We start from the raw sequence: 25,129 nt of genomic DNA on the forward strand, positions 1-25,129 counted from the left end.
TCAAACAGGCTGTTTCTTTGTTCATAGACTATAAAACACAGGTTCCTGAAATGGAAATAATGTCAATCAAGAACTACAGTATGTTGAAGACGAGACAGATTTATTCATCTTTCAAATAAAAACCCAATGTAAGATCTCAGTCACATGGTTATTAACTACAAACAAAACCATGTCAATATGACTGATGGAGTTTGGTACATTATGCATGTTGGGATTTGCCGTTTCCACACGTTAAGTTGTTTTTGTTGTGTTTAGCAGAAGCTTCTGTTCAGTCTGACTGGAGCTCCAGTGCAAGCTGGAGGCTTCACCCCCTGAAGACACAACACAGTTACAGTCACATATACACTAACAAACATGTTTGTGCTGAAACATTTAGTCAGGTTGAACAGTAATGAGAAAGAATTTATAATCTTTTAAGTAACAAAGAAAGTTCTCTCTGGCTTCCTTTTAACGTTTAGCTTGTGAGAAGATTCCCCAAAAGTCTTTACATACTGTACAGTTCTACCAGCACAGATACCTCCAATATCCTAAAGTAGAGTCACAGTAGCAACGAGAAAAAAGAAAAACTAACAAGTCCCCACCTTGTAGAGTTGGCAAACCAAGCGGAAAAGTGACGACATTGTCTTCTCCTCATTCTCGGTGTATTCCTGAAACAGTTTATACAACTTTTAGGCCTCATTACATATGAATTTTAAAAGCTTCCTCAGCAGCTCTTGGCTACAGAAAGACATTCAGAAGTAGTGTACAGTATAATCCCAAACCATACTGTACTACAAAATAGTTTTTGCGTCCTGCTGCTGCCCCCCCATCGTCAGCCAGGAAATATTTTTTACTAAATCAGTATATGAAATCAGATGTATTACCTACCACCATTTAGTTTTGTGTTATTTAAGATATTTATAAAATATCTGGTCATGCCAGATGCAATTATTCCACTCATTTTTTAAACAATGCAATTATCCGTTTCAGCCACCAGGGGGCAGCTCCCCTGCCCCACAGCAAACTCATGGGTCAGACCCATCTGGTAGCAAAGGAGGGTCGAGACTGATGCTGCATTCCAGGCAACCCGTAACTCGTGTTTTCACAACCTACTCGTGAAAGAACCCTGGAACGGATTCAAACGGTATCACCTGTAACTAACTACTCGTGAACTCGTACCAGATCGTTGTACTCCCAGTTACAGTTTTTGACGTCACACACAAACAATTTGATGCTGTACAGACGCCGTTTATTAACAGTGATAAGTAGAAATAAATAGACATACAGTACAGGCCAAAAGTTTGGACACACCTTATTCAATGCATTTCCTTTTTATTTTCATGACTATTTACATTGTATATTCTCACTGAAGGCATCAAAACTATGAATGAACACATATGGAATTATGTACTTAACAATAAAGTGTGAAATAACTGAAAACATGTCTTATATTTTATATTCTTCAAAGTAGCCACCCTTTGCTTTTTTATTAAGGGACAAAATTCCACTAATTAACCCTGACAAAGCACACCTGTGAAGTGAAAACCATTTCAGGTGACTACCTCATGAAGCTCATTGAGAGAACACCAAGGGTTTGCAGCGCTATCAAAAAAAGCAAAGGGTGGCTACTTTGAAGAATCTAAAATATAAGACATGTTTTCAGTTATTTCACACTTTATTGTTAAGTACATAATTCCATATGTGTTCATTCATAGTTTTGATGCCTTCAGTGAGAACATACAATGTAAATAGTCATGAAAATAAAGAAACACATTGAATGAGAAGGTGTGTCCAAACTTTTGGCCTGTACTGTAAATAGCCAACGTCAACGTTAAGTAGCCACTATTTAACGCTAGCTAGAAGGGTTTGTGGTGACTTTGCCTGGAACGCTACCAAGTCGTGAGTCGTGACTTTAAGTCGGAACTTACAGGCTAAAAACTGAAATTTTGCAGTTTCTATGAACACAAGTTGGGTGACCCCCCAAACTGCTGAGATAGAGCCTAATAGATGAAGTTTTTGTGAATAGTTTAAAGTTTGATTGGTGTATGTAGGAGAATGTATGAAGTAGGAGTAGCATTTTTGAAGTAGAAGAGGATTTGAAGCCAGCTCTCATTGACAGTCAATTGTAACAAAATTTAAATAAACAAAAAGAGCTTAATATTTTAAAAAAGTATAAATAGCAGAACAAATGTTGAAAAATTCCCATCATGTGCTTAAAGAGGTGAACATTTTGATACTTGAATGTTTTTGTAGCTGAACGTATGCAGAAGTTCAAGAGGCAACCAAAGAAAGTCAGCATTCACACAATTAATGTAGACTTTGGACAAGACTGCAGCTATAGTGCTTAGGAAATGCAACAGCACTTATAATCTGCTAATTACGCGACGGTGGATGTTAATGTCAGGGTGCAGTGGTGAAATGGTTATGTTCTGAAGATTGACTACTAAAAGCGCATCTTCGATACTACGCCCTGTTTTCTTTGACATATTACTTCATTATCAAGGTTGGAATTGAAATAAAAAAAAACTTGTGACTAAATTATTTCAACATTACAAAGTCATTCAAATTTGTAATTTTTCCTTTTTAGCCCCAAAAAGAAACCAAAAACAAACCCACAACACTTTATATCCATCTATCATGAGTCCAGAGTGTTTTACCCCATTGAAGGTAACCCAGGGGACGTGTGTGTGGGGGGGGTTCAGCGCTCTGGTCATGGCAGCGTTGGCGTGCATCAGCTGGCGTCCCAGACCTCCCTTCAGACAGGAGTTAACACTCGACCAGGAGACGGAGGGAGCATACAGCTGGAGACACTGAGAGAGCATCAGCACACATCCATTAACGCAAGAGCCTTTAGGGCCTCGTCACAGTTAACTCTACTGTAGACAGACATGTGCCGACTTCATATTTTGAAAGTTTTATACGGTCGGGGACACCCACTTTTTATTTACAAATGTTTAGATTTGAATAAAAGCAAGTTTTTTTCTATTAAACTTGTCTGACCATCTCACCACCTGTGTCTTGTGCGAATAAGGGAAACACTTTAAACAGTTTATTTTGTAGATTATTTTGTAGATACTCACAGGGTGGGCAGCGTCGAGAACATCTGTAGCAGACTCCATGCAGTAGATTATCTGAAATGCTGAGTGTCCCGTTAGATGGATGATACAGGCCTGAGGAACAGATCAATCAATCAATCTCAAGTCATCATGTTGTGTAGTATTAATTGAAATGTGACAGAGCTACAGCGCAGGTGATGGAACGTTCAAACCTCAATCATGTTTCCTATGCATTCAGGCTCTCCATGCTGACATGTGAAGGGAGAATTTGCTGATGGAATCTCCTACAATAGAAATGTCAACTTTAAGTAGGCATCCGATTATTTTTATATACACATTTATATATTTTGTGTACCTTAGCGTTACCGTACGGGACCAGAGTGACGGCCATGATGTCCTGCAGCATGGTCCAGGTAGGGAAGAGCTGCTGGGTGATGAAGACTCTGCAGTCCGGACACAAACTCTCATAGTACAGAGTGACAGATACTGGAGGAACAGTCTGGTTTGGTCGGATAGCATTCATCTCCATACATTGCTTCTGAACCTACATGAGGAGAAAAAAAACAAAAAAAAAAACAAGACCATAACCTTTGATTCTAAAATCATAAGTTTATAAATGAGATACAGGTTTAGTAAGCAAAGACATATGAACCCTGTATATTTTAAATTTTCAAACATTTTCTAGCTTGGTGACCATGTACCATGTTCTTCATCACAATAAAAAAGGATTTAAGAAAGCGAAAAGTAAACAAAACATTTATTTAGGCTATAGGTTAAAATTTTGCCAATCCTAATTCCACAAAAACTTTATCCATCCACCAATAAGATAAGGGTTAGGGTTAGATAAGATCGGAGCAGATCCTGTTTATCCCCAAGGGTGAGGGGGGGGGGGGAATAAATGCAACAGTTTGGTTTAAGATTCACTGATTACTAGCCGGACAAGCCAGACCCACATCAAGAATTACATTTGCTGCCGCTAGGGTGCGTCTAGATTTCTAGGCTAACTGATTACAGCTTCTACCTGCTTTTTTCCAACGTAAATTTACCATTAGGGTGTCAAACCAGCATTTTTTTAAAGACATCACCGTAGCCTCTGGTGTCTTGCCAATAGGCATTTTATTTATGGCATTTTATACACCGACTGTGAAGCTTAACGTTCAAAGTAAAACAAACCGTCCGTTTTTTTTTGTTTTTTTTTCTTTCAACTTTAAACTAATTAAGGGTTTGTGTGATTTGACCCAGAGCTGCTCTGCCGGTCACATGAAGAACCACTGGTGTTCAATTTCTGAAGCATGACTCTCATTTAAAACAGACGATTGAAAAACAGATTATGTTTGGAACAACGATGCTAATATTGATATTATGGTGTTCATATTAAATATATAAAAACACGTCAGATTTAACATTTTAATCAATAGGCCTAAGTACATCCCACTTACAGAGATAAACCAGAAATAATATAGTCTAGGCCTAGTAAAAGATAATAATTCCTCTATATTTAGCTTTCATTGCATTTTGCTTTTACATTATTGTGTATTAGCATAAATAGGCCAATACTGGGGCCATTGAGCGTTTGTTTTCTCTATTCATGTAATTATTTAAGCATTTTGCTGTGAGCCCAAATGATAAAGAGCGTAAATATAGATTCCAAGGTGTTTATTCTACTCACATTGCATGATATTGCTATCTCCAGGGATCGACACCACTGAGACGGCGGGTAACGGCATGCCGGTTTGGGGTGGGACAGGCCGGAGCTTCTCCGGTCAGTACAGACGAATAAAATCACAGCCAACAGTCCCGGGAGCTTCATGTTTGATATGAGGAGTCCGCACAGTCACCGAGGAGAGATGGCTAACGCTGCTCCGCCTCCTCCCTATATGAGCTGCCCAATCAGTCCCATGATCCGCTGATTAACGCCAGGTGTGGTTGACTGCTGCTGCCTTCAGGTGTCCTCTGAAAACTCCTGCTTCTGCCTCCGTGAATCGGAGAAAAGCAGCTAAATATTATTTGTATGTCGAGGCAGGAGGTCTATCCACAATTAAAATCATAATTTCTGGCTGAATTATCAAGCGGTTTTCTTTTCATAAAAATGAGGGATATAGGCTACTTCATTAAATTAAAAATGTGGGGTTTCATACCAAAACACTGTAGGCCCTATCTGTTTACAGTAGCCTACTCGGCTTTACATAAATAAGTAAAAATACTTAAAGATAGCCTTAGCTTTCAATACATTTATGAGTAGTCTATTTTAGCCTACAATTAGGACGATATCCACTTGCTTAAAAGAAGGATAGCCTACCTCTAGGGAACTCGGCTGGCCAGGACAAGAATACGGCAGAACATGACGGGCAGGCATGCAGCAGCTTCATCCAAACAAAAGGCGGGAAGGAAGCTACAGTGAAAATAATTCAATTCAATTCAATTCAATTTTATTTATAGTATCAAATCATAACATAAGTTATCTCAAGACACTTTACAGATAGAGTAGGTCTAGACCACACTCTATATTTTACAAAGCCCCAACAATTCCAACAATTCCAGTAATTCCCTCAAGAGCAAGCAGTGCGACAGTGGCGAGGAAAAACTCCCTCTTGGGAAGAAACCTCGGACAGACCCAGGCTCTTGGTAGGCGGTGTCTGACGAGCCGGTTGGGGGTGTGAAATAGTGATTGACAACCATTTGACAACTCAACAACAGTTTGCATTGAAAAAGTCTAGAAGCTCTTCTAAAGGTAAGCTATATGTAAGCTGTATGCTAATGTGTATGCTGCATAGGTTTGCAGGAAACAGGTTGCCAGTGGTGAAGTAAGTAGCCTACATTTACTCAAGGACCGTCTTAAGTACAATTTTGAGGGACTTTACTTGAGTATTTCCATTTTCTTCTACTTTATACTTCATTACAATTCAGAGGTAAATATGGTACTTTTACTCCACTAACGACTACACAACATAAGTCGCTTTGCAGATTCAGGTTATTCATTCTAAATATATTCAACAAATAAATTAGTGTATTGTTAAGACTGTATTGATCAATGGAGGTAAATTGACAAGCTAAATTACCCAGTGTAGGCCTTATTCAAATTAGCTCCACCTTTACCAGCTGCATAAAGTTAGCTAGTATAGTTTTAACATTAAAGTGATGGCCACATAAATGGATCAATAATTAGAATCCACTAATAGGCCTATATTATTCTGACATATATTTTTACATTTAAAAAAAAATGAATGCATGAAGGTGTTTTACTACTGTGGTATAAGTAAAGTACTTGTTCCACCCCTGCTGGTTGCACATCCTGCTATTTGAGATATAATACAATTTATCTTACACTTTCATCTTTTTGACACTATATTAATACGCTGTTGTTTACATGGTTATACCTTTATATACCTTATAAATACCTCTGCTCAGTAGTTGGTAGCCCATAAATGTTTTTTTGACAATGGCTAGCATTGAGTAGAGCTGTTCTAGGTGTGAAAGTAAATAATTTAAACCATTATTATGTGCAGCAAATGTTTAAATCTAGGGTGTAAACTATGTTGTTTAATTGTAAATCTATGGTGTAAACAATAGTGTTGTATTGTATTATGTTTTATTTTATTTAACCAGGTAAGTCCAATTGAGTTTGGAACCTCTTTTGCAAGGAAGAAGGTGAATCAGTTAATCAATGTGCAGTAGACCTGCTAGATGCTTGTAAATCCGCAGTATGTGCTTCTGTGGGACAGTATATTGTAGTGTTTTGCTCTAGACTTATTATGTAAATAGTAAATTGATTGGTATTTGTGATGTAGCTTACTTTGGTGTTCAATCAAACCCCACATCTAATGAAAAGTGTTAAAAATCCTCAGCTTATCAAATAATACTCACAACAATTAATTAAACCATCTTCTCAAATTTATTCGGGGATCTGAAAGTGCATACATGAACAATGATGTTCTGAAGTGGATAATGTCAGGTTACTAACAAAAAATGTTTAAGAACCATCAATTTTCCTCAGATATGACTCCTAAATGAAACAAAAGGTATTTCAAAAAAGCTGACTGTTATTGCATAATCAATACATTAAATAAGCATGTACAATAATAACAATATTTTCTCACAGCAATTAGGCTATTACAAAGGGCAGCTTAATGCTTAAGATTTAAGCAGAAGACGAGTCCATACAGCCACAATGGGGAAAAAAAAGAAGTCAGAGTTACAGAAACATCAAGTACTAGTATGTTGAATGTGTTGCAGAGAAAAGTAGAGGTATTTGACCATATGCACAGCAGCTCAAAGTGAAACAAAACCTGTCTAAATATATCAAGTCCCTGGATTTAAAAACCAAAACCAATAAGCTGATAAAGATTCTCCCATCTAACTAAGGGTGAGATGGTCACCCTATCTCCTAAAATATTGTGGTTTGTGGACGACAAATGTTACTGCTAGATCCCACAATGTTTACGGCATGGAAGAAAGTTGATGGAGCCAAAAACTGTGTGAATGCAAATATAATTTACTAACCAACCTCCTTCCTCTTAACTTTACCCATAATCACACCAAACCCTTAGTAAACATAACCATTCCCATACTTTCTAAACTTAATCTGTCTCCAACGTAATACTTGAACCTGCACAAAGCCAGACCTACCTTTACCTCTTATACTGTACCTAAATAACCAGTTCCTTTAACTCAACACTATCTAACCTTGTACTTTAACACAAACCTAAACAACCTGTTCACCACATTGATGTAGACCAATTCTGCAAAATACATTAAATTGCATTGACTGCAAACATTTTTGAATATTCATTGCAAATGGTTTTTAATTATTTTTACAATAGCCGTACCAGCCAATTACATTATGATTTGAAGTTAGGCAAGTAAAACAACTTGATTAATCATCATCATTGAGACAAGTAAAACCCTATTCTCCAGTATCAAAATCAAGCCTGTTACATGCCCATTCACAAGCCCAGCTTCCACACCCATACCCTGTGCTTCTCTAAGTGCACACTACTTCCTGCATCGTTGCTGAACATAGGCATTGACATGAATCGTGTCCTGAGGCACCGTCCAATATGAACTTCCTAGGGAGGAGGAACTGTGTAAAAATACCTTCCCCTCCTGGGAATTTAAACTTGCATTATTACCACTATAATGTCTATATATCATTACACCACAGAACAAGGTGTTGTTTTTTTTGTCAATCCAGTATCTCACAATATCAAGCCCTTCAATTAATCTCATCATCAACCCAAGTAAATGGACTCAATTAACAAGACAACCAGTTAAAGGCATCCGGCTGGGTCTTATTTGTTTGAAGCCAAACAAAGCTGTTATTACCACATCATACACCAGTTAGACTCATTTAATCTTCCATGCCACAAATCCATTGCAACAAATCTCAACTTCCTTGGTGGGAGGTTCTATGGAGCACATTCTAAAAATAAAAATCTAAATGGCTATCACTTACTTTTCTTTTAATGCAGTCATAAACGATTTACGATGTTGAAAGGTCGGCAGACAAGCTAAATAGCTTACCAAGATGGCTAGTAGCTGGAGACTTTTCTTTCTTTCAACATAACAATACTTTTTTTTAATAACTGTGTATAATAATTATATTAATATACAACAGCAAATGTATTGTAATGGTTGTTTAGGCATTAGGGAATAGTAGGTTATTATGAAGAATTAGTTGGACAGAACTACTTAGCATGACTGCAGCTGAAAATACATGACACACATTTCATGATATGAGTGAGACACCAATTATTCTCCTACAAAACAACAATCATTTTGAAATGGGTTTTAGTTATCTCTCTATTTCATTTTTGTTTGCACAATGCTACAATTCTTAACTTACAAAAAGAGACAACAGAAAAAGACCAAATTGTGCACATACAATTACAAAACTGACTTTGCAGAAATAAATACTACTAAGTGGACAGCTGATTAAAGAGACAAAAAAGAATCTGTGCTTTTATCAATGCTACGACATATCAATCTCATCAGCAACTTGTCCATATTTAGCACCACCACCTGCTTCAGTAACAGGGTGGATGAAGACATGAAGACAGTCATAGTATCTCCACCTCACATGAGGTACTTGTGTGCAAATACTGTGCTTTAAATCTAAACCCGACAGAGCAGTGGTGTAGTCTTATGTTGTGTTTGTGCACATACAACCTGTAGGCCTACACCTTTTAAACTGTATTACTGCTACAAAATTAACCTGGATAAGTAAAGTTTCTTTAATTAGAATTCACAATATTAAATACATTTATATTTCAAGTTATGGACTTAAATTAACACTTTAATTAATCTAATTTAATAAATAATTTTTTTTTTAACGGACAGATGCTTACTTATGGTTTCACATGCTAGACATGCACCTTGCATGCCTTAAGTAATAATAGTCATTTATGTGCATCCATGTTTTCTGTATAACAAGTCACTATAAGATGAAATGAAATTGGAATTCAGGCTAACAAAGATGAAGCTCAGCAGTCTGATGGCGGTGGTGTGAGTCCTAAGTACCTTAACTTCACAGTATTTCCTTTTACACTACACCACTGGTACAACTGGGTACTACAAAACAGCATAAACAGTGGACCAACATTTAAAAAATGCACTTCTCTAAAGAGTAACTACACACAGGCATAGACTGTTAGCTATGCACACAGGTCAAAAGTCCTGCATGCACCGCCATCTAGTGGTTGTGACACGCTCTGTCCACAACCTGTGCAGTGCAGCACTTAACTGTGCAACACTATATCACAGATTGATGTGGTCACAAGCACAACAAACCATACCCCAACATGAAAGCTTCTCCATTTGCTTTGATAAATACGACTTCACAGTGTCACTCATACTGTATGACTGACAGGTGATCTCGGAGAGGTGCATTTAAGGAAAACTACAGCAATGAGTGCTTAGCACCAATGATGGAGACAAAGCAACAACATCAAAACATAGAATACAGATAACCCATCAAAGAAAGGTAACAAAACATATCTTTTATAGCTGGCGGTGAACCTATAATACCAGAACTGGTATCAAAACAGTACCCAGCCGCTATGTCCACATTTTAAATTAGTAGTACATATAATACCTAGGTAATCTGTTACACAGTGATTGCATGCAAAATCAAACATTTACATCTCAACTTTACTGCCACAAAGAAGGAATTGGACACAACTTTTTCAACTCCCTTCATGACAATAAACACTCTGACAAAACTAATAGCGTCAAGTGTGCAGCAAGCATCAAGCACATGTTTGAGTGACCGCTGAGAGAGAAGTGTATTTAAAGGGACCCATTAAACAGGAAAATATATATTAATGGGTAACCCAAACTAACTATGCCATATTTAAAGACTACTGTGTCTTTCCCCCTATAAAAAATAGTTTTCAATGATTCACTAACTCACTGTAAGCACCACACAAAGTGCACCATTAAAGGAGTCCCTCTTACCTTCCCAGGGCCGCAGGGGCCTGGATAGGCCTAAAATGTAAACAACTTTCATTTCAGTTGTTTACATTATAGATGTAATTTTTCATCGCCATTTTGAATATACCTCACACTTAAGGAGCAAAAAAAAATCATCTCCAGTATGTTTTGCAGCTATGTACCAACATTTAACAAACAAGTGAATTTCGATATCATAATTTTGTAACATTTCATGGTAATATACTATATTTGGTCCACCATAGCTGGAATCATACCTTGTTAGCTAGTTGCCAATTAGCGAGCAAAGGTAGCTAACAAGCCTGCAAAATTCAAGCAGTAATGGTAATACTTTTAAGTCTTTATATGTAAAATCAGTTCTTTAAACTCTTTTAAAATATGATCAGCTAAGGTCTAAGGTTCACTTCAGGTCATGGCTAAAATTTAACAGTTGTCTAAGTTAAAAACCATTATGATTATGAGCCTTTTGTTTTCTTAATTATTTTGTATTCTCATGGGTTAATGTAGCAACTGCTGGGGGAATAAAGTCTATTTGACACTCACTTTTACAAAATAGTTAAATATAATGATTTTAAAAATTGTGCTATTATAGTAAAAAGCAACTACCTTCGATAATAATACTCTTCCTGAGGGTATTCCAGAGTATTTATGCTATTGTAGCCTTGTATCGAGCTATACACAACCTAAACATTTGGTTCATCAGAACATTGTTTTTGACACCCAACATCATACTCATGTAAGGGGCAAGACATCTCTCCTGAGAGTAACACAATTAAAATTATGATGGCTGGAACAGGAACACTTAAGGGCACTTTTCAACCAGACCGAAATCTAAAAGACCTCTATAGTGTATATTATCGCTCCAGAGACTAATCAAAGCACCTGGCTCACCAACTCCAACAGAAATCCTCAGAAAGCATATATAAATAAAAAAACAGCTGACTCATCAAAGATTAATCAGAACCAGATTGATATTACCCATATACCTAAGTAACTGCGCTTATTTTGGGTTGATATTCCCAAATGTGCATGTACACAACACACAGAATTACTTTCAGTATTTGTCTGTTTATACTGGCTCATGTTATTATTAACACTTAAAGTGTTAAACAGTGAGCTTAAAGCCACACATAGATTAAACAAACTTTTGCGTGATTGTCCCATTTTTCTACAAAAAAAATCATCACCTGCCAACAATTTGATTGCTATAAGAACAAAAATATCCTACACATAGGAGCTAAAAGCATAAATACACCCCAGAGGTAGAATCCATGAAATCCTTATTTTGTCTCATGAAGATATTGTGGAGAATGAAGATGACAGTAAGAAAATAATTTTTATATTCCTAGCCACTGAAATAAAAACTTCTTTTCAACCAACAACATCACTATGTAAAAATCAGTGTCTCACACATCTCCAGCGCTCATCTCTGTGCTTATGTATATTCTGGTTGTCTTGTTTTGGATAAAGTGCTTGTGTGTCTCCTCTACACTTTTTTTTTTCTACACTACACTAGCCATAATACACATGTGCTTGGTAGTGCAGCTCCCATCCTTAGCTCAGTTTCCCAGAAGCACCTTAAACACTGCAACTGCACTGATTATATGGATTTAAGATATGTACTGTGGATGGCTGTTGCAGATCATTAATTGGGATTGTTGGACAAAAATATATTTGAAATATAGAGACCATGACTTAAATACTCTTTGCAATGTAATATTTGCTTCTTAAATATTTATGATTTCTTGTACTTTCAGAAAAAATACTAAAAAAACAACAGCCCATCAACACTGAAATATGAAATTTCTGGATTAGTGAATAACTTAAATCAATTTCTCTTGAACAGGGAAATATACCTTCCTTTTTATACTTAAAAAGCAAGCCAAATTATATTTCTCTGCTTTGATTGTTTTACTTATAAAAAGCAGTTTAGTATCAGTATTCTGAAAGCGGGATACTAGTATCCTGTGTTACCCTGATATCGTCATTATAAATTACTACACTGTTAAGATTTTTGCAACTTTAATACCAGCATCGGTTTGGGACGCTCGCTACTGTACTATTGTTGTCATGATGAGGCAATATTTCAGTGCTACCTCGGTACTGCTGCAAAAGATTTAATTCAGTGTTGAATTCAGTTAAGTACATAATCCCAATTGTGTTTTGCAAGCTGTGCAGATGGCAAGTAAATGGGAATTTTAATATTAGGAACATTAGCTTTAAAAAAAAAAATTGCATTAGAACAGAGCTGCAGTCCAAATGCAACCATTGTATTTAACTCACAAAGCTGACAATGAACTAATCAATCTTAAAACTGCTGTGGAAAAGCTGTTCAAAATCTGTTCCAAGTAACTTAGCAAAGCATACGAATGATTGTGGCCGTAATGCTTTTTGTTTGCTATGACATCTAATCAGTGTAGGATTTTTTGATCTGAGCACTAAAACTGTTTCTGGAAATTCGACACTAACCCGTACTGTTAGAGCCTGGTAACAGTGTCCACGTTAGTGCGTCCGTGGTGCAAATACAGTGAAGCTGTGGGAAAGTGCCATCAGGGTGGCCTGCTGGTGTGTCTCAGCTGGGCTGCTGGCTGAGAGCGGGCCAGGCCAGGGTTACATTCAGCTGCTGGTTGTGTTTATTCAGGGATGTGTGTCGATAATGGAGGACCAGCTCTCTTAGCGATGGGTATAAGTTGTAGGGCTCAGCGAAGCCGTACCCTGTGGATGTCCTGTAGATCACACAGTGCTTCACATCCCCATCCACACTGCATAAGACAAAATATATAATAATAACAATAACATGGATGTTTTTCAGGTAGTTTGGATGCCTACATCCAACCCTCAAAAGGTTAGGAGTCTAATCTGCACTGCACCTACTTTTGGTAAAAATGTATGATCCATTTTAAATGCCTAGAAGATGCAAATCTGATGGTACTCACACAACAGAGCAGGCAAAGGAGCCTCTCTGAGTCTGGCTGTCTCTGATTAGGAAGGTCCCGTCCCTCCTCCCCTTCAGCAGCTCCTCTGCCTCCTTACGTCTCATACCACCAACGTACCAGTTGCTCTCTTCCTGGTTGATATCATCTGCCAGAGTGTATGGGCTAGAGGATGATGAGGAAGTGGAAGCCTTGGATTAGCTAGGAAATATATTTTAGCTCTTATCTGATGCCTTGGCACATGAATGTCATGACCGGTCCTTTTGAACAAATGTGAGCAACTGAACCTTGGTTCTTTGCCCTATGCATATTTATTAGAAGCACTGTTGCCAGTTCGTGAAAGAAGATACATAGCATGTGTTTTAATGCATTTATGCCATTTCATTTTTAAATAATAGAATATAAGGCAGTTGGTATCTTTGTATACATCCTTCGCTGCCATACTTTACTCTATCTGTACATGGCACAGATGTTTGCATGCGTCTGTGCATTTTTCAGGTCCTGCACACAGAAGCATGTTTCAGATTCTTGTGAGTGGCAAGTAAAACAAAAAAAAAATTGAAATAGCAAAACATTCTTGTAGATTCTGCAGCTTTCTGTTTTTAATTAAACAACTATGACTCTAGAATAAATAAGGATACTCACTTTTCTTCTTCATTCCTGATACCCAGCCAATCATTAATCTGGCTCTGCCTAGTACCTTGCTGGTTGAGCCAGCTGAAAAATGGATAAAACACAGTAAAAAAGGCTGCAAAATGTTATTTAGAAAAGATGTACCCTATCAGTTCTTTTATTTCATGATGTTGGATGATATATATAAAGATAGCAGGTGACAGAAGATTAACAGAAGGCCTATCTAATAGCATGATCTGTGATAAAACTGCTCTGTGCTGGCCATTCCATTGTTTTCCTATGGGGAGATTGCCACCGAGCGCTGCTCTCAAAGTTCAAATTATTTCAACTTTGACCTTGTTGCCGGCCGTTGACCATTCAAGGCACAACCAACTCCAGAAGCAGTGATGACGCATACCTGCGCTTTGCTTCTCTGCTCTGCGCCCTACTTTGCGGTTTTACAGCAGATCATGTGTAGGTGGGTTTTAAGAGTTGTTAATGCATAATAATGTCAGCAGACCTTGAGTTTTGCTTTATATGTTGTAAAGTAGGAGCACCTGTCTATGTAAAGACACAAGGCTTGGTGTGTAAACCTCTTATTCACAAAACCTGAATAGGACATATCTGCTTATTTGAATTTACTGAAGACAAAGGTCCGCTAGAAAGACACATCTTCCCATCAGGCTCATGATAAAGCCCCGTGCTGAGCATACTGGAGATTCACAGCTGTGGCTGCATGGATGAGAACAGCTGATTGGGTTTTCTATGTTTACAACTCAGCTGTGTCACTGGTATGTGACCGACTGTTTTGAACTACACATTTTATCAGTCATATATCAGATAGTTTTCTTCTCATCATAGCGTGTAGAGTTATGAGATGTAGCTGCTTGATACACAGTACAGTACATCCAGAAGAGTGTGGTCACTATCACAAACTTAATTTATTCTGACTGTATTCATTTTGCAGTTGCTGCCCTCTTTTACTTTGTAGTACATGCTGTGCACAAAGCTTTCTCCTTTTTTGCCTTTTTATGTACGTGATATATATTTTGATGAAAATAAATGTGTTTAGAATATAAAATCTTATACATGCCTCCACTCTTTTAAAAAAACAGACCTAGAACATCTAGAACATGCGGTGCAGAAGAGTTGAACTTACAGCAGGTATTGATCTCTGATCTTCCTGAGCTGCACAAGGTCGGGCTTCAGGCTGTTCATTTTCTTATCGACTTCCATGTGAGCCTGCGCCTTCCTCCTCAGCTCCTCTTCCAACTTCTTCTTGCTGTTGTGGATCTCCTCCACCCTGGACTGCAGCTCATCTGAATTGCTTTGAATCCTAGGAGGAGAAGGAAGAGAAAGAACAACTTGAGAAAACAATTCAGAGTCTGCTAGTTTGGTGTGCCTGCTAAATGAGCATGACGCACTGAGTATCTTTAATTTATTTTTTACCTTTTAACTTATTTTCTTAAAATGCAGAAAAGAAGTAAAACGGATAAGACAAAGTGACCAAATTGGGGAAAAAAGGGTTGGTATTTTAAAGCATACGTGTCTGAATCTGTACTGCTGTCTACTGAGAGGAACATGTCGATGTATTCTTTGCTGTAGCGTTCTTGGGTTTCACACTCCTCCTCAAAGATCCGAATGATTTCACTGAAAGCCTCTATGGCTGTCCGCTTGCTCTGCAGCTCCTGGTGAGGAAAGACAACAAATCTTTACTTTAACATTCAATGCCTTAAAGTTAAGGCTCTGTTGTGGTAAAGCAATCAGAGGTAAACATTTACTTAAAATATATTGCTTTAAACCAATAAACCCACAGATGTATTTAGTAAATGAAGACTCAATGATTTGGATGCTGTTGTACCTGGGAGGTTTGGTTAAACTTCTCAAACAGAAGGTCATACTCTTTGCTCTTCTCTTTGTATTGATCCTGAAATATCCTCAGCTGTTCTCCAACTGCATCAATGTCAACTTCCATCACAGCCTGCTGCTACAGACAAGAAATGCAGCCAAAATCTCGTTTAGACCAACATAATTTCAAATAAAATCATAACAATAATCCTCCTCTACAATAAATAAAATTGCTATAACGGTATTTAGTAATTATATAGTTGTAATATCAGACGGCACACATTCAGAGTTCAGGGCCTCATAAACCCACCTGCTGGTATCTGGTTATGGGGTAAAGTAGCCTTGTGTCCAGTTTAGAGTTGTACTGGGCCAGAGACTTCTTCTGGTAGTACTGGATAAGGTCCACCACAGAGAGAAAGACCAGTGGCTCAGAAAAGCCATACTTCCCCCCATGATGGTAGATCTTTATCAGTCTGTTGGAGCCATCTTTCCTGCAAAAGTCAAAGCATAACTGTCACACGAAGCTGCCAATTCCAAACATTTCACAGACCCTGCAGAACTCAGCACAAATGTTGCTAGTGCGAGATATATTTACTCTAATGCAGACCGGAGCAGCCGGTCAACATCGTACTTTTGGGATCATCGTAGGATGAATTTCAAATATGGAAACATGAGAGAGGCATTTCTTATTGGGCTTAACCACTGATGTAAATGCATTGTCTCTAAAACCCAACCGCCGTTCTGCACAGACCTCTACCTGGATGCCAACATCCAACCAACACAGTGTAATCACTACATAGAGTGTATGTGTGTGTGTGTGTGTGTGTGTGTGTGTGTGTGTGTGTATGTATATGTATGTGTATGTGTATATATATATATTTATATATATATATATATATATATATATATATATATATATATATATATATATATATATATATATATATATATATATTTATATTTATTTATTTATTTATATATTAAAAAAAAAAAAAAAAGCAGGAGCCATTTGTAAGGTGTAAGAAAGACTGTGTTGACTGGAGCATGTCTGTTCCCTCAGACAGGTGAGACAGATGACTGGAAAAACTTGATTGAAACGCATCCCGTGTAGAAAGGGTGTTATATTGCTGACCGCTGGAGACTGGGCCAAAGGCTAATCAACAAAGCTTTATATCTGAAACCTGATTCAACTAAATTTAGACTTTGAAACCAGACAACTAAAGTTAGACTTTGAAACCAGGAAAAAAATAACTGTCTTCTGAGTACATGTATTCAATTTGGAGAGAACATAGCTTTCCCATGAGATGCAGAGTACTGATAATTATATTTTTAGCAACTTAAACACTTCATTACACGTGTAGAGCCCTTAACTTTTTTTGCATCAACTGGGGCTGTGACAGTATGGCTTTTTTCTTACCGCGATGAAGAAGCAACATATCAACACGTTATGGTGCTCTGCAGCACAGCAGGCTAACAGCTGAGTAGAGAGAGAGGGCAGCTAACTTGTTGCTCTCTCTACCAATATTAGCTGCTCGGTTTTAACAAAAACGTGAATGCAGGCTGAAATTCAACTGTAGTGTTTTGTCGGGATTAAGCTATGAGCAGAGGAAAATTTAGCTAATCGCTGGATTAATTTATGCAGTGTAAAGTGCAGGGATTAAACACTGCAGCACTATGCCATCCATCTCAGCTGAGAATGGAGAAATTTCTGGCTGAGTCCTTCCCTTCCTTATTGTGTATTATATATTCAATTGAATGTTATCTGTTGATATCACAAGTAGAAACCTTTAAAATAATGGACACACACAAAATTAATCCCCCATATTTTTAATGGACTGTCTATCCCCTATGTGCAAAACTGAAGTGATGAGCGACTTAAGTTTTTTTTTTTCCTTTTCCAGAATCCCTTGAACATAGAAGAAAGTCAGTGATGATAACTATACAATGAATATTGTGTTTTAATGTATCTTATATCACACAACATGCAATTATCATCACATAACACATACTAGTTAAAAGGTAGTTACCTTAGCGTGAGAGTGTATTCCCCTTTAACCTTACTGGAAGCATCTCGGACCAGGAACGTCCCATCAGGAGTGTTTCTCATCATCTCATTTACTTCCTCTCTGGACAACCACAAAGGACAATAAGGTTTCAAACTGTTATGTAGGAAAACAATTTGCAAACAAAATGATTTTCAAAATCCTCAAATTTTGTTGATATTGTAAGAACTTGAAGGAATTTGCATGAAAAAGAAACCGATTAATGTGCTGTATTATATTAGCAGGGTGATAAATAAAAACATCAACATGCCATATGAAAATATTCAATACCTCGTGGTATTTCCCCAGTACCACTCTGCATTAGACAGATGGTTGTCATCAGAGCTGGAGTCACATGCTGCCATCGCTTTGGTTTTGTTGTTCTTGGGTTGTTCTGATCACAAAGGCAATAAAACGTCTTACAAATACAAATTCAGAATTGCAAACATAGAATTTGTGTCCTGCTTGAATCAAAAGCAAGTTACGAAGTAGGCCTATTCTTTGATTTCGTTATTGTTTTATTATTATGATAATCATTTAATAAAAATTTTAATAATACTCCTTTCTTAAAAGATAATCCGTCATAGTCTCCATCCTTTTATCTCTTTTCACTCATTATATAACCATCTTTTTCTTATCGATCAACACAAGGTATTTTTTGTTTTTGATTTAAAAAAAGACTAAACTACCAGGAGAGGCAGTAAATTAGCTAAAATTATGACTATAGCAGTTTTGTGCTAACACATTTGTTGTATATTTTCCCTTTTTTTTTGGAACAAAAGTGATTTAAATATGCTACAAAAGATCTGTTACACTTCTAACAAGCAGAGCAAAGATATGCTGGAGAGTACCTCCTTCCTTGACAATGTTGGTTCTTAGTGCAGGAAACACATCATCAGGATCAACAGGGGAGGAAAGGTCTTGCAGGAACGCTGTCAGGGTGTGAGCCTGAGCCTCGCTGTCGCTTTGGCCCATCTCAGGATCCAAGAACTCTGCAACATCAACCGCACAACAACCCAGTGTTACTCCTGATGTCAGTTGTGGCCAGTCTGTACAGTATGTGGCTATCTGCACTTTGTGGCTGTTGACCACACACTGCTGGCCCACTGACAAGGACTCCAGAGGGAGATATCGTTGTGTTGCTTAGTCTTGCACCATGTGGGAGAGTCTGTCCGGGCTAGTCTTCTGACAGGTGACACTGTCTGACTGCCTGAAATACCAGAACAGGCACGCCTCAACACTCGGGCACACTCGGCCAGATTCTGTGCTGCTTAGTGCTTGACCTCGCCTTGCTTTGCCTTGCCTCGCTAACAAACAACAGCTGTCTGCAGCGAGATGCCATGTGGGTCTGTGGCTGTAGGAAAGCAGGGGAAGGTGAGAACCTTTCTGTCAGGCATTTCCTGAAAGCATTACATTTATGTGTGAATTGTTTGTGTTTGCTAGTATGTGGCTATGCAACACATGCGCTGATACAAATGTGTGAGATGCGTGCTGTTAGCAGTTGATGTAAATCATCCCTTCAGCACTTGTGATGGCATGTCTGGATGTGCATTGAATTGCTGCTGCAGACAGAGCTGTATGTTGGAGGAATCATACGTATGCTGTTGTAAAAATAGAAAGGGCGTAAACTCATTAACCCAGGGCCTATAAACAGTGAAGCTCTGTCAAAACTTGCCTGGTATAAAAACCTAAGAAAAGCTCTGCAGCTAATAAATCCTGAATCTTGCTAAATCATTTAACTCACTAAGCCTTTGAAACTATGCGATCCCAGCTGCTAACATTTCTCTTGGAGTTTTTCAAATACTTGTTCTCTAGAGCTAAAAGGATTAGTCGATTAATTGGTTGACAGAAAACTAATTGGCAACTATTTTGATGATTGACAAAAAAAAAAAAGCTTTTAAATTGTAAGAATTTGTTGCTTCTTTTTTGTCATAAAAAAACTGAATTTGTTTGGGTTTTGGACTGTTGATCATAAAAAAACTGTCAATATGAAGATGCCACTTTGGGCTTAAAGAAATTTAATAAAGTAACCGGCAGATTACTTGTAAAGCTTATGAACACACAAAAGTCTGAAGAACAGCTTCCCAACTTGGGAAATGGGATCATCTGAGGAGCATGTGAATGCACAATTGGCCTTGGCATAGGTCTTCACTCTCTGAGTGCCATTCAAGTTATGAATGTTTTGACTATGTGTCTAAGAAATCTGGAGCCTCAGTGACTATTCCAATGAATGGCAACAGAAGAGGTGCAATCAGACCTGTGGCAAATCGAGAAATCTTTATCTTTCAGGCAAAAATAATTTAAAGAAATACTGCTTCATATTTGTCTGTATGACACAAACTTGCATTAGATAAATGTACTTATTCCTTACAGACAGGAATGTTTTAAGACTTTCTAATTGCTCATTAAATGCAGCGGAAGTTTGATTTGGAAATCTGCTTCTGAGAAGACTAGCAACGCCAAAATCTTTGTTATGAGATTGTTTCTGCGTCATTTTCATCTATTTACTATAATTGTTCAGATGCATCACAATTACTATAATCAAAGTTATGTCAGAATTAATGCTTAAAAATGCTTAGTATAGCACCAAATCTTACCTTGAACTGCTGGTGAAGGCTCAGGCCTAGTAGCCATGGATATGTCTGTCTGTTGTCGTGATTGGTTATGCGGTGATGACGTCATCACAGAAAATACAGAATGAGGCTCAGGATTATCTCCCATATGGTTGGTGCTCTCGTTGATGACCACAGCCTCGTCCCTGAGATGGAGGGATGCTAGTGATGTCGTTGGGAAGTCTTCTGCGCAGTTGAGAGATCTAAGCTGGAAAACTTTTTCTGCCATTTTTACAACACAGACTGAATAGTCCAGCTAGGTTTTTATTGATGTGGTGAAGTAGTGGGATGTTAGATGCCACGGTGCTGTTGTTCTCATACTATCATCTTACAGTTACACTCATGGCTGAGGATAGATAGGGTGATGGTGCAGAGTTCAAGGCTGCCCTGTGTTGTGGAGGTAGAGCATGTTTCTCAGCCTGAACCCCCAGTTAAACCTCATCACAGAGCAGAGCGATGACATTGCCAGTAGATCCTGTGTTTTCACTTTAATGTACTCAGTGGGAGTTTTCTTTGTTCTGCTTCACAGTCATTCCCCTAAAAGGATTCATACCTGGAAGCTACCCAGAACAACCACAGTTTGTTACGGAACAGCTGACTGCCTGCTTCATATACACCTTGACACTAGTTATTGAGCTGTATACCCACTGGAGAATGAGGGACTGAAGCACCACTTTCTGATTTCTTCCTCAAGGACTCGCACATCATCTTGTGTCAGAAAACCTTAAACAAAAAAGGCACAAATAGAGTTTGAGAATCAATACAGTAAATTGGAAAAAAAGGCCTTTTGCATGTAAAACTTCTGGCCAAATAATGGCATAATAATCTGCGCTACTTCAAAACTCTGTTCTCTATTTGATATTTGGGGGTGTCAGACCCTTATTTATTGCCGCTTCATGTTCCAGAATTGCTGCCCAGTGTTAATGCTCAGTAATTTTGAAATTTAACCTCTTGCATTATCAGTCTGAGTACTTATAGAGGCTTCCTGCAAAAGAGGTTAAATAAACTTAATCCTTGATGTTACTGACTGTTTATGCGCTGAAATGTTAGACACTTTTTTTCTGATAGGTATTACATAGCGTAAGAATAAGAGAATATTGTAACTATCATTGTGAGCCATACATCAACCGTCACAGATTTCTTTTCATAATGTTTATATTGTGTGTCATATCCATTTACACATCTGGTTGTATCAGACCAGTGTGGGAACTGCTTTGTGGCAATATTGAGTTTTTTACATGATTTTTGCATGATGAAGTACCTTGATTTGTCAGGTATTTATATTTACTTGATTAATAAATAACAAGACATTCCTTTCTGGTTTCATAATTGAGTTGCCAGACATTTACCATTTTCCAATATATATCTATATCTAAAGTGACACATACTGCACCATGTTTGAAGACTATATTAACATCACCAACTCTAAATGTTCACTGTAATCAAGAGGAGCAGGTTAATTGCAGACCAAGCTGTGTGCAGAGGCTGGTTTTATCAAGCACAATCCAGACTGAGTAGTAGTGAATGTCTTTTTTTTTTTTTTTTTTTGGTACAACTTGTGAGGAATTCCCAATCCTAAATAAAAACAGAAAACTAGCAGTCATCTATCAGGAAAAAGCTGTTACAACAAGTCTCAGAAAGTATTATGAAATATGTAAGAGGTTAATTTGGAAATTAAATACCTGGTCAAAAGACAAGATCTGCTCTAACAGAATGAATGGAAATGTCTTTAAACAGATTATATGTTACAATGAATATCATGTTGCTCCAGCACTGGACCTTGTTTGTCCCAGGATCAACATCCCAAGAATAAACTTGCAAATTGAATTCTCTCACAATGATGTCTTCCTTTAAAGATAAAGACACCTTTAAGTATATCTTTCCTCAGACATACACATTTTTACCCCTTGCGGTGCGTCCTCTAAAAAAAAAAGAAAAAGTCTCTGCACGTAATGTCCAAGAGAGTATAGAATATTGCCGTTTGGGATTTCATGGGATTTTTCTTTTTGGGAATTCTGCCTCAAAGATTTTTTATATAATGACTGTACAGTTAAATCATGAAACCCATTCATGGTAAAGAATACAGGGGGACTGTGGCTAAATCCTCCTCTCCCAAGCATCTGGGATTAGTCAGCGGTTTATTATCCTCCTATACCCTTTACAATGTAACATCCTATTGAAGAGACTTAAGATGGGGTATCATCTGCACTACAAGAGGAAAATGAGCCTAACTTTATTTTAATCAAAATGTATTTTAATGGAAGATCTGATTTATTTATTTATTTTTTTTTTTTTTAAACATTATGTATCCAATCCCATCACAATAGATAATGTTTTAACAGAAAAACAAGATGTCATAGTTGCTGTAACTCTAAACTGCAACTGAAAACAACACTGTAACCTCATTTAACTTCTTTACTAAATATTTTTTTTATTTACAAAATCTGGACAACTAATCCTTATCAGCATCAATTTAAGGTATCAGAGGTATCGAAAAAGCTTTAAAAATACCGATTATGTGACAACTCAAATTTACTTTATCTGTATTGTTGCTGTTAGTAGACCACATGACTTAGAATGTTTGTTTCTATTAAAGAAGCATACAGTAGTATCTAAATTTACTGAGTGATGCAACATTGTAGATAAAAAATTGAAGCACTGGAAATCGCGTCGGCATCAAAATACTTTCAATGGTAGGGAACGATAAAGTCTTCACGACTCGACGTTCACGGACATTGTGTCCGTAGACACGATGCAGCATACTAAACATGATATCGACGAAATCCTGCGATCTTTATGACATAAGCCAATTTTCTCGTTTTAATACTTTCCTGACAAAAAACTAACTTCCAGTACACATCCATCTGGGACGACACAACTGGGTTATTTCATTAAAAACCTTTTTTGACATCAATATGATTGTTGCTATTTATGTTTGTAAGTTAAAAAAAACGCTGTCCAGGAATTGGTGGATCAATTAGGAAAGCATTGGTGAAAAACAAAATTAAATTCATAAAAATCTCTTAACGTATTTTGCATTTTACAGTAGCGTTCTGCTGAAACTGTCACGTACTTTTAGAGTGTCAGGCAATTTAAATTGTCAATCCAACAGAAAATGACGAAGGTATTTATTTTGCTGATGACCGTCCTTTTGAATGTGTTTTTGTTAAATATTCAGTCGTAGTATGTTATCCAACAGTGTTGCATTCCAAAAACGGGGCGCCATATTTCCTCCAACGCCTTCAATCTTTCCATCGTCCCGTACCTAAGCTTGGAATGACGAAGAGATACAAAGGCTGAACATGCACGGAACTTTCAAAATGGCAACTTCGGGTGTAGATAACATCTGAACAGCCTGAAAAAATTAAGCATCATCAGGAAACTCCGCAGGACGGGACATTACGCACCTACCTGGGCCAAGACAGAAGGGACCGGGCGGCAGAGGAAGCCAACGTTTCATCGAACTCCATTAAGCGGCGAAGAGACGTGGCTGGACACACACGTGGCTCAGATCAAACCAACCACCGGCCTCGGTCCTCACGCCATCCAATGTCCTCCACCCCCCCACTCCTCCCATCCTGTACTGCCTCTCCGCCTGTGTCCTCCATCTTTTAAAGATCCTCTCCACTTGGCTGTTGTCCGTCCCCTCTGAGTGCCACATTTTCCCACGATGCCATTCCTCTGGGTATTTCCTCTCCTCTTCTCCGATACATCTTCACCGATCATATAAGTCAAGCCTTTTCCAAGATAGTTCCCACTTTGTTTTTACTTTTACATGTAATGCACAGAAAAAAATCTCCGCTGATCTGTGGAATGCAGTGTATATATATATATATATATATATATATATATATAAAAATCTATAAAAATGTATACAAGTATGAAAAAATCTATAAAATGTATGTAGGTTTTAGAGCTTGTGCAGGTCAAGGAAAAGCAAAAGTAAAAGCAGCTCTACTCTTCGCACCGTAACTCTTTTTTACAGTTTGAGAGCACAGTGTGAATGCACAGTGGGGGGACAGAAGCATGAGAATGAGTCGGTGGGAAAAAAACTCGTATATAAATAAATAAGGGAAGGATGCCACTGTTGCTATACAGAGCGAGGGGCTTAGTGGTCTCCTGAAATCCTATTGGCCGGCCTGTTGCCATGTGCTCAGGAGTCAGCAGAGATGCTGCTAACAAATCAAGGAAATGTTCTAATATTAGACTGTATGTATCTAGGCAGCGGGAGCCCCTGACCTCTCAACTCAGCCAGCGTTGCGTTCCACTTCACAGATCAGCATAATGAAAGAAGTGGTGTGGAAGTAACTGGTTAAAAAAAATGTTACGCACTGTATAGACAAAACAGCACACACAGCCCCCCACCACCCCAACTACCTCCATGATATTCCAGTCAGTACAGTTACAAACGGACCAAAAGGGAGAAAACGGATTCCTCTTCTGTTGATTTCTGATATTTCTGAAATACAGATACATGTTGTTTTTGTTGTACTGCATTTTGGTTCTCTCTCTGCGCAATTTGCAGAGCATCCAGTTTGTGAAATATCTTTTTGTTATTTAGGTGAAATTTGCTCTGTTTCTTACAGGTTCTGCTGTAATAA

At 37.8% G+C, this 25,129-nt stretch overlaps 2 protein-coding genes across 5 annotated transcripts; both read right to left on the minus strand.

Annotated features, from left to right (window-relative positions):
• Nucleotides 1–79: 79 nt before the first annotated feature.
• On the minus strand, nt 80–4,896 carry LOC120564958 (gamma-interferon-inducible lysosomal thiol reductase). 2 transcript variants are annotated; one of them, XM_039810229.1, is made up of 7 exons: nt 4,705–4,893; nt 3,391–3,579; nt 3,248–3,319; nt 3,060–3,149; nt 2,637–2,789; nt 582–647; nt 80–311 (listed from the first exon to the last, which is right to left on the minus strand). In XM_039810229.1, exons 1-7 carry the CDS (start codon nt 4,843–4,845, stop codon nt 252–254), a joined length of 771 nt encoding a protein of 256 aa, XP_039666163.1. In that variant the 5' UTR covers nt 4,846–4,893; the 3' UTR covers nt 80–251. The 2 variants fall into 2 exon arrangements, with proteins under 2 accessions (XP_039666163.1, XP_039666164.1); XM_039810230.1 differs by lacking the exon at nt 2,637–2,789 and having other exon boundaries at nt 4,705–4,896.
• A 2,012-nt stretch (nt 4,897–6,908) lies between these two features.
• LOC120564956 (phosphatidylinositol 3-kinase regulatory subunit gamma-like) lies at nt 6,909–24,339 on the minus strand. Of its 3 annotated transcripts, none has more exons than XM_039810228.1 (12): nt 23,940–24,339; nt 20,514–21,251; nt 18,768–18,908; nt 18,208–18,310; nt 17,902–18,000; nt 16,185–16,365; nt 15,888–16,010; nt 15,572–15,714; nt 15,186–15,362; nt 14,060–14,131; nt 13,418–13,579; nt 6,909–13,243 (listed from the first exon to the last, which is right to left on the minus strand). In XM_039810228.1, exons 2-12 carry the CDS (start codon nt 20,755–20,757, stop codon nt 13,054–13,056), a joined length of 1,635 nt encoding a protein of 544 aa, XP_039666162.1. In that variant the 5' UTR covers nt 20,758–21,251; nt 23,940–24,339; the 3' UTR covers nt 6,909–13,053. The 3 variants fall into 3 exon arrangements, with proteins under 3 accessions (XP_039666162.1, XP_039666160.1, XP_039666161.1); XM_039810226.1 differs by having other exon boundaries at nt 15,888–16,013; XM_039810227.1 differs by having other exon boundaries at nt 15,888–16,013; nt 23,936–24,339.
• Between the last annotated feature and the right edge of the window lie 790 nt (nt 24,340–25,129).

The sequence above is a fragment of the Perca fluviatilis genome, chromosome 9 (genome assembly GCF_010015445.1).
Source record: "Perca fluviatilis chromosome 9, GENO_Pfluv_1.0, whole genome shotgun sequence".
Classification (NCBI taxonomy): domain Eukaryota; kingdom Metazoa; phylum Chordata; class Actinopteri; order Perciformes; family Percidae; genus Perca; species Perca fluviatilis.

Coding starts and splice junctions, on each gene's coding strand:
- LOC120564958 (XM_039810229.1), bottom strand. CDS start 4,845: ATGAAGCTCCCGGGACTGTTGGCTGTGATTTTATTCGTCTGTACTGAC. Junction 3,320..3,390: donor TCCCGTACGGTAACGCTAAG/GTACACAAAATA, acceptor TTTCTATTGTAG/GAGATTCCATCAGCAAATTC. Junction 312..581: donor TGGTTTGCCAACTCTACAAG/GTGGGGACTTGT, acceptor TTGTGTCTTCAG/GGGGTGAAGCCTCCAGCTTG.
- LOC120564956 (XM_039810226.1), bottom strand. CDS start 20,757: ATGGCAGAAAAAGTTTTCCAGCTTAGATCTCTCAACTGCGCAGAAGAC. Junction 16,366..17,901: donor GAATACACTCTCACGCTAAG/GTAACTACCTTT, acceptor TGACTTTTGCAG/GAAAGATGGCTCCAACAGAC. Junction 15,715..15,887: donor AGTTTAACCAAACCTCCCAG/GTACAACAGCAT, acceptor TTTCCTCACCAG/GAGCTGCAGAGCAAGCGGAC.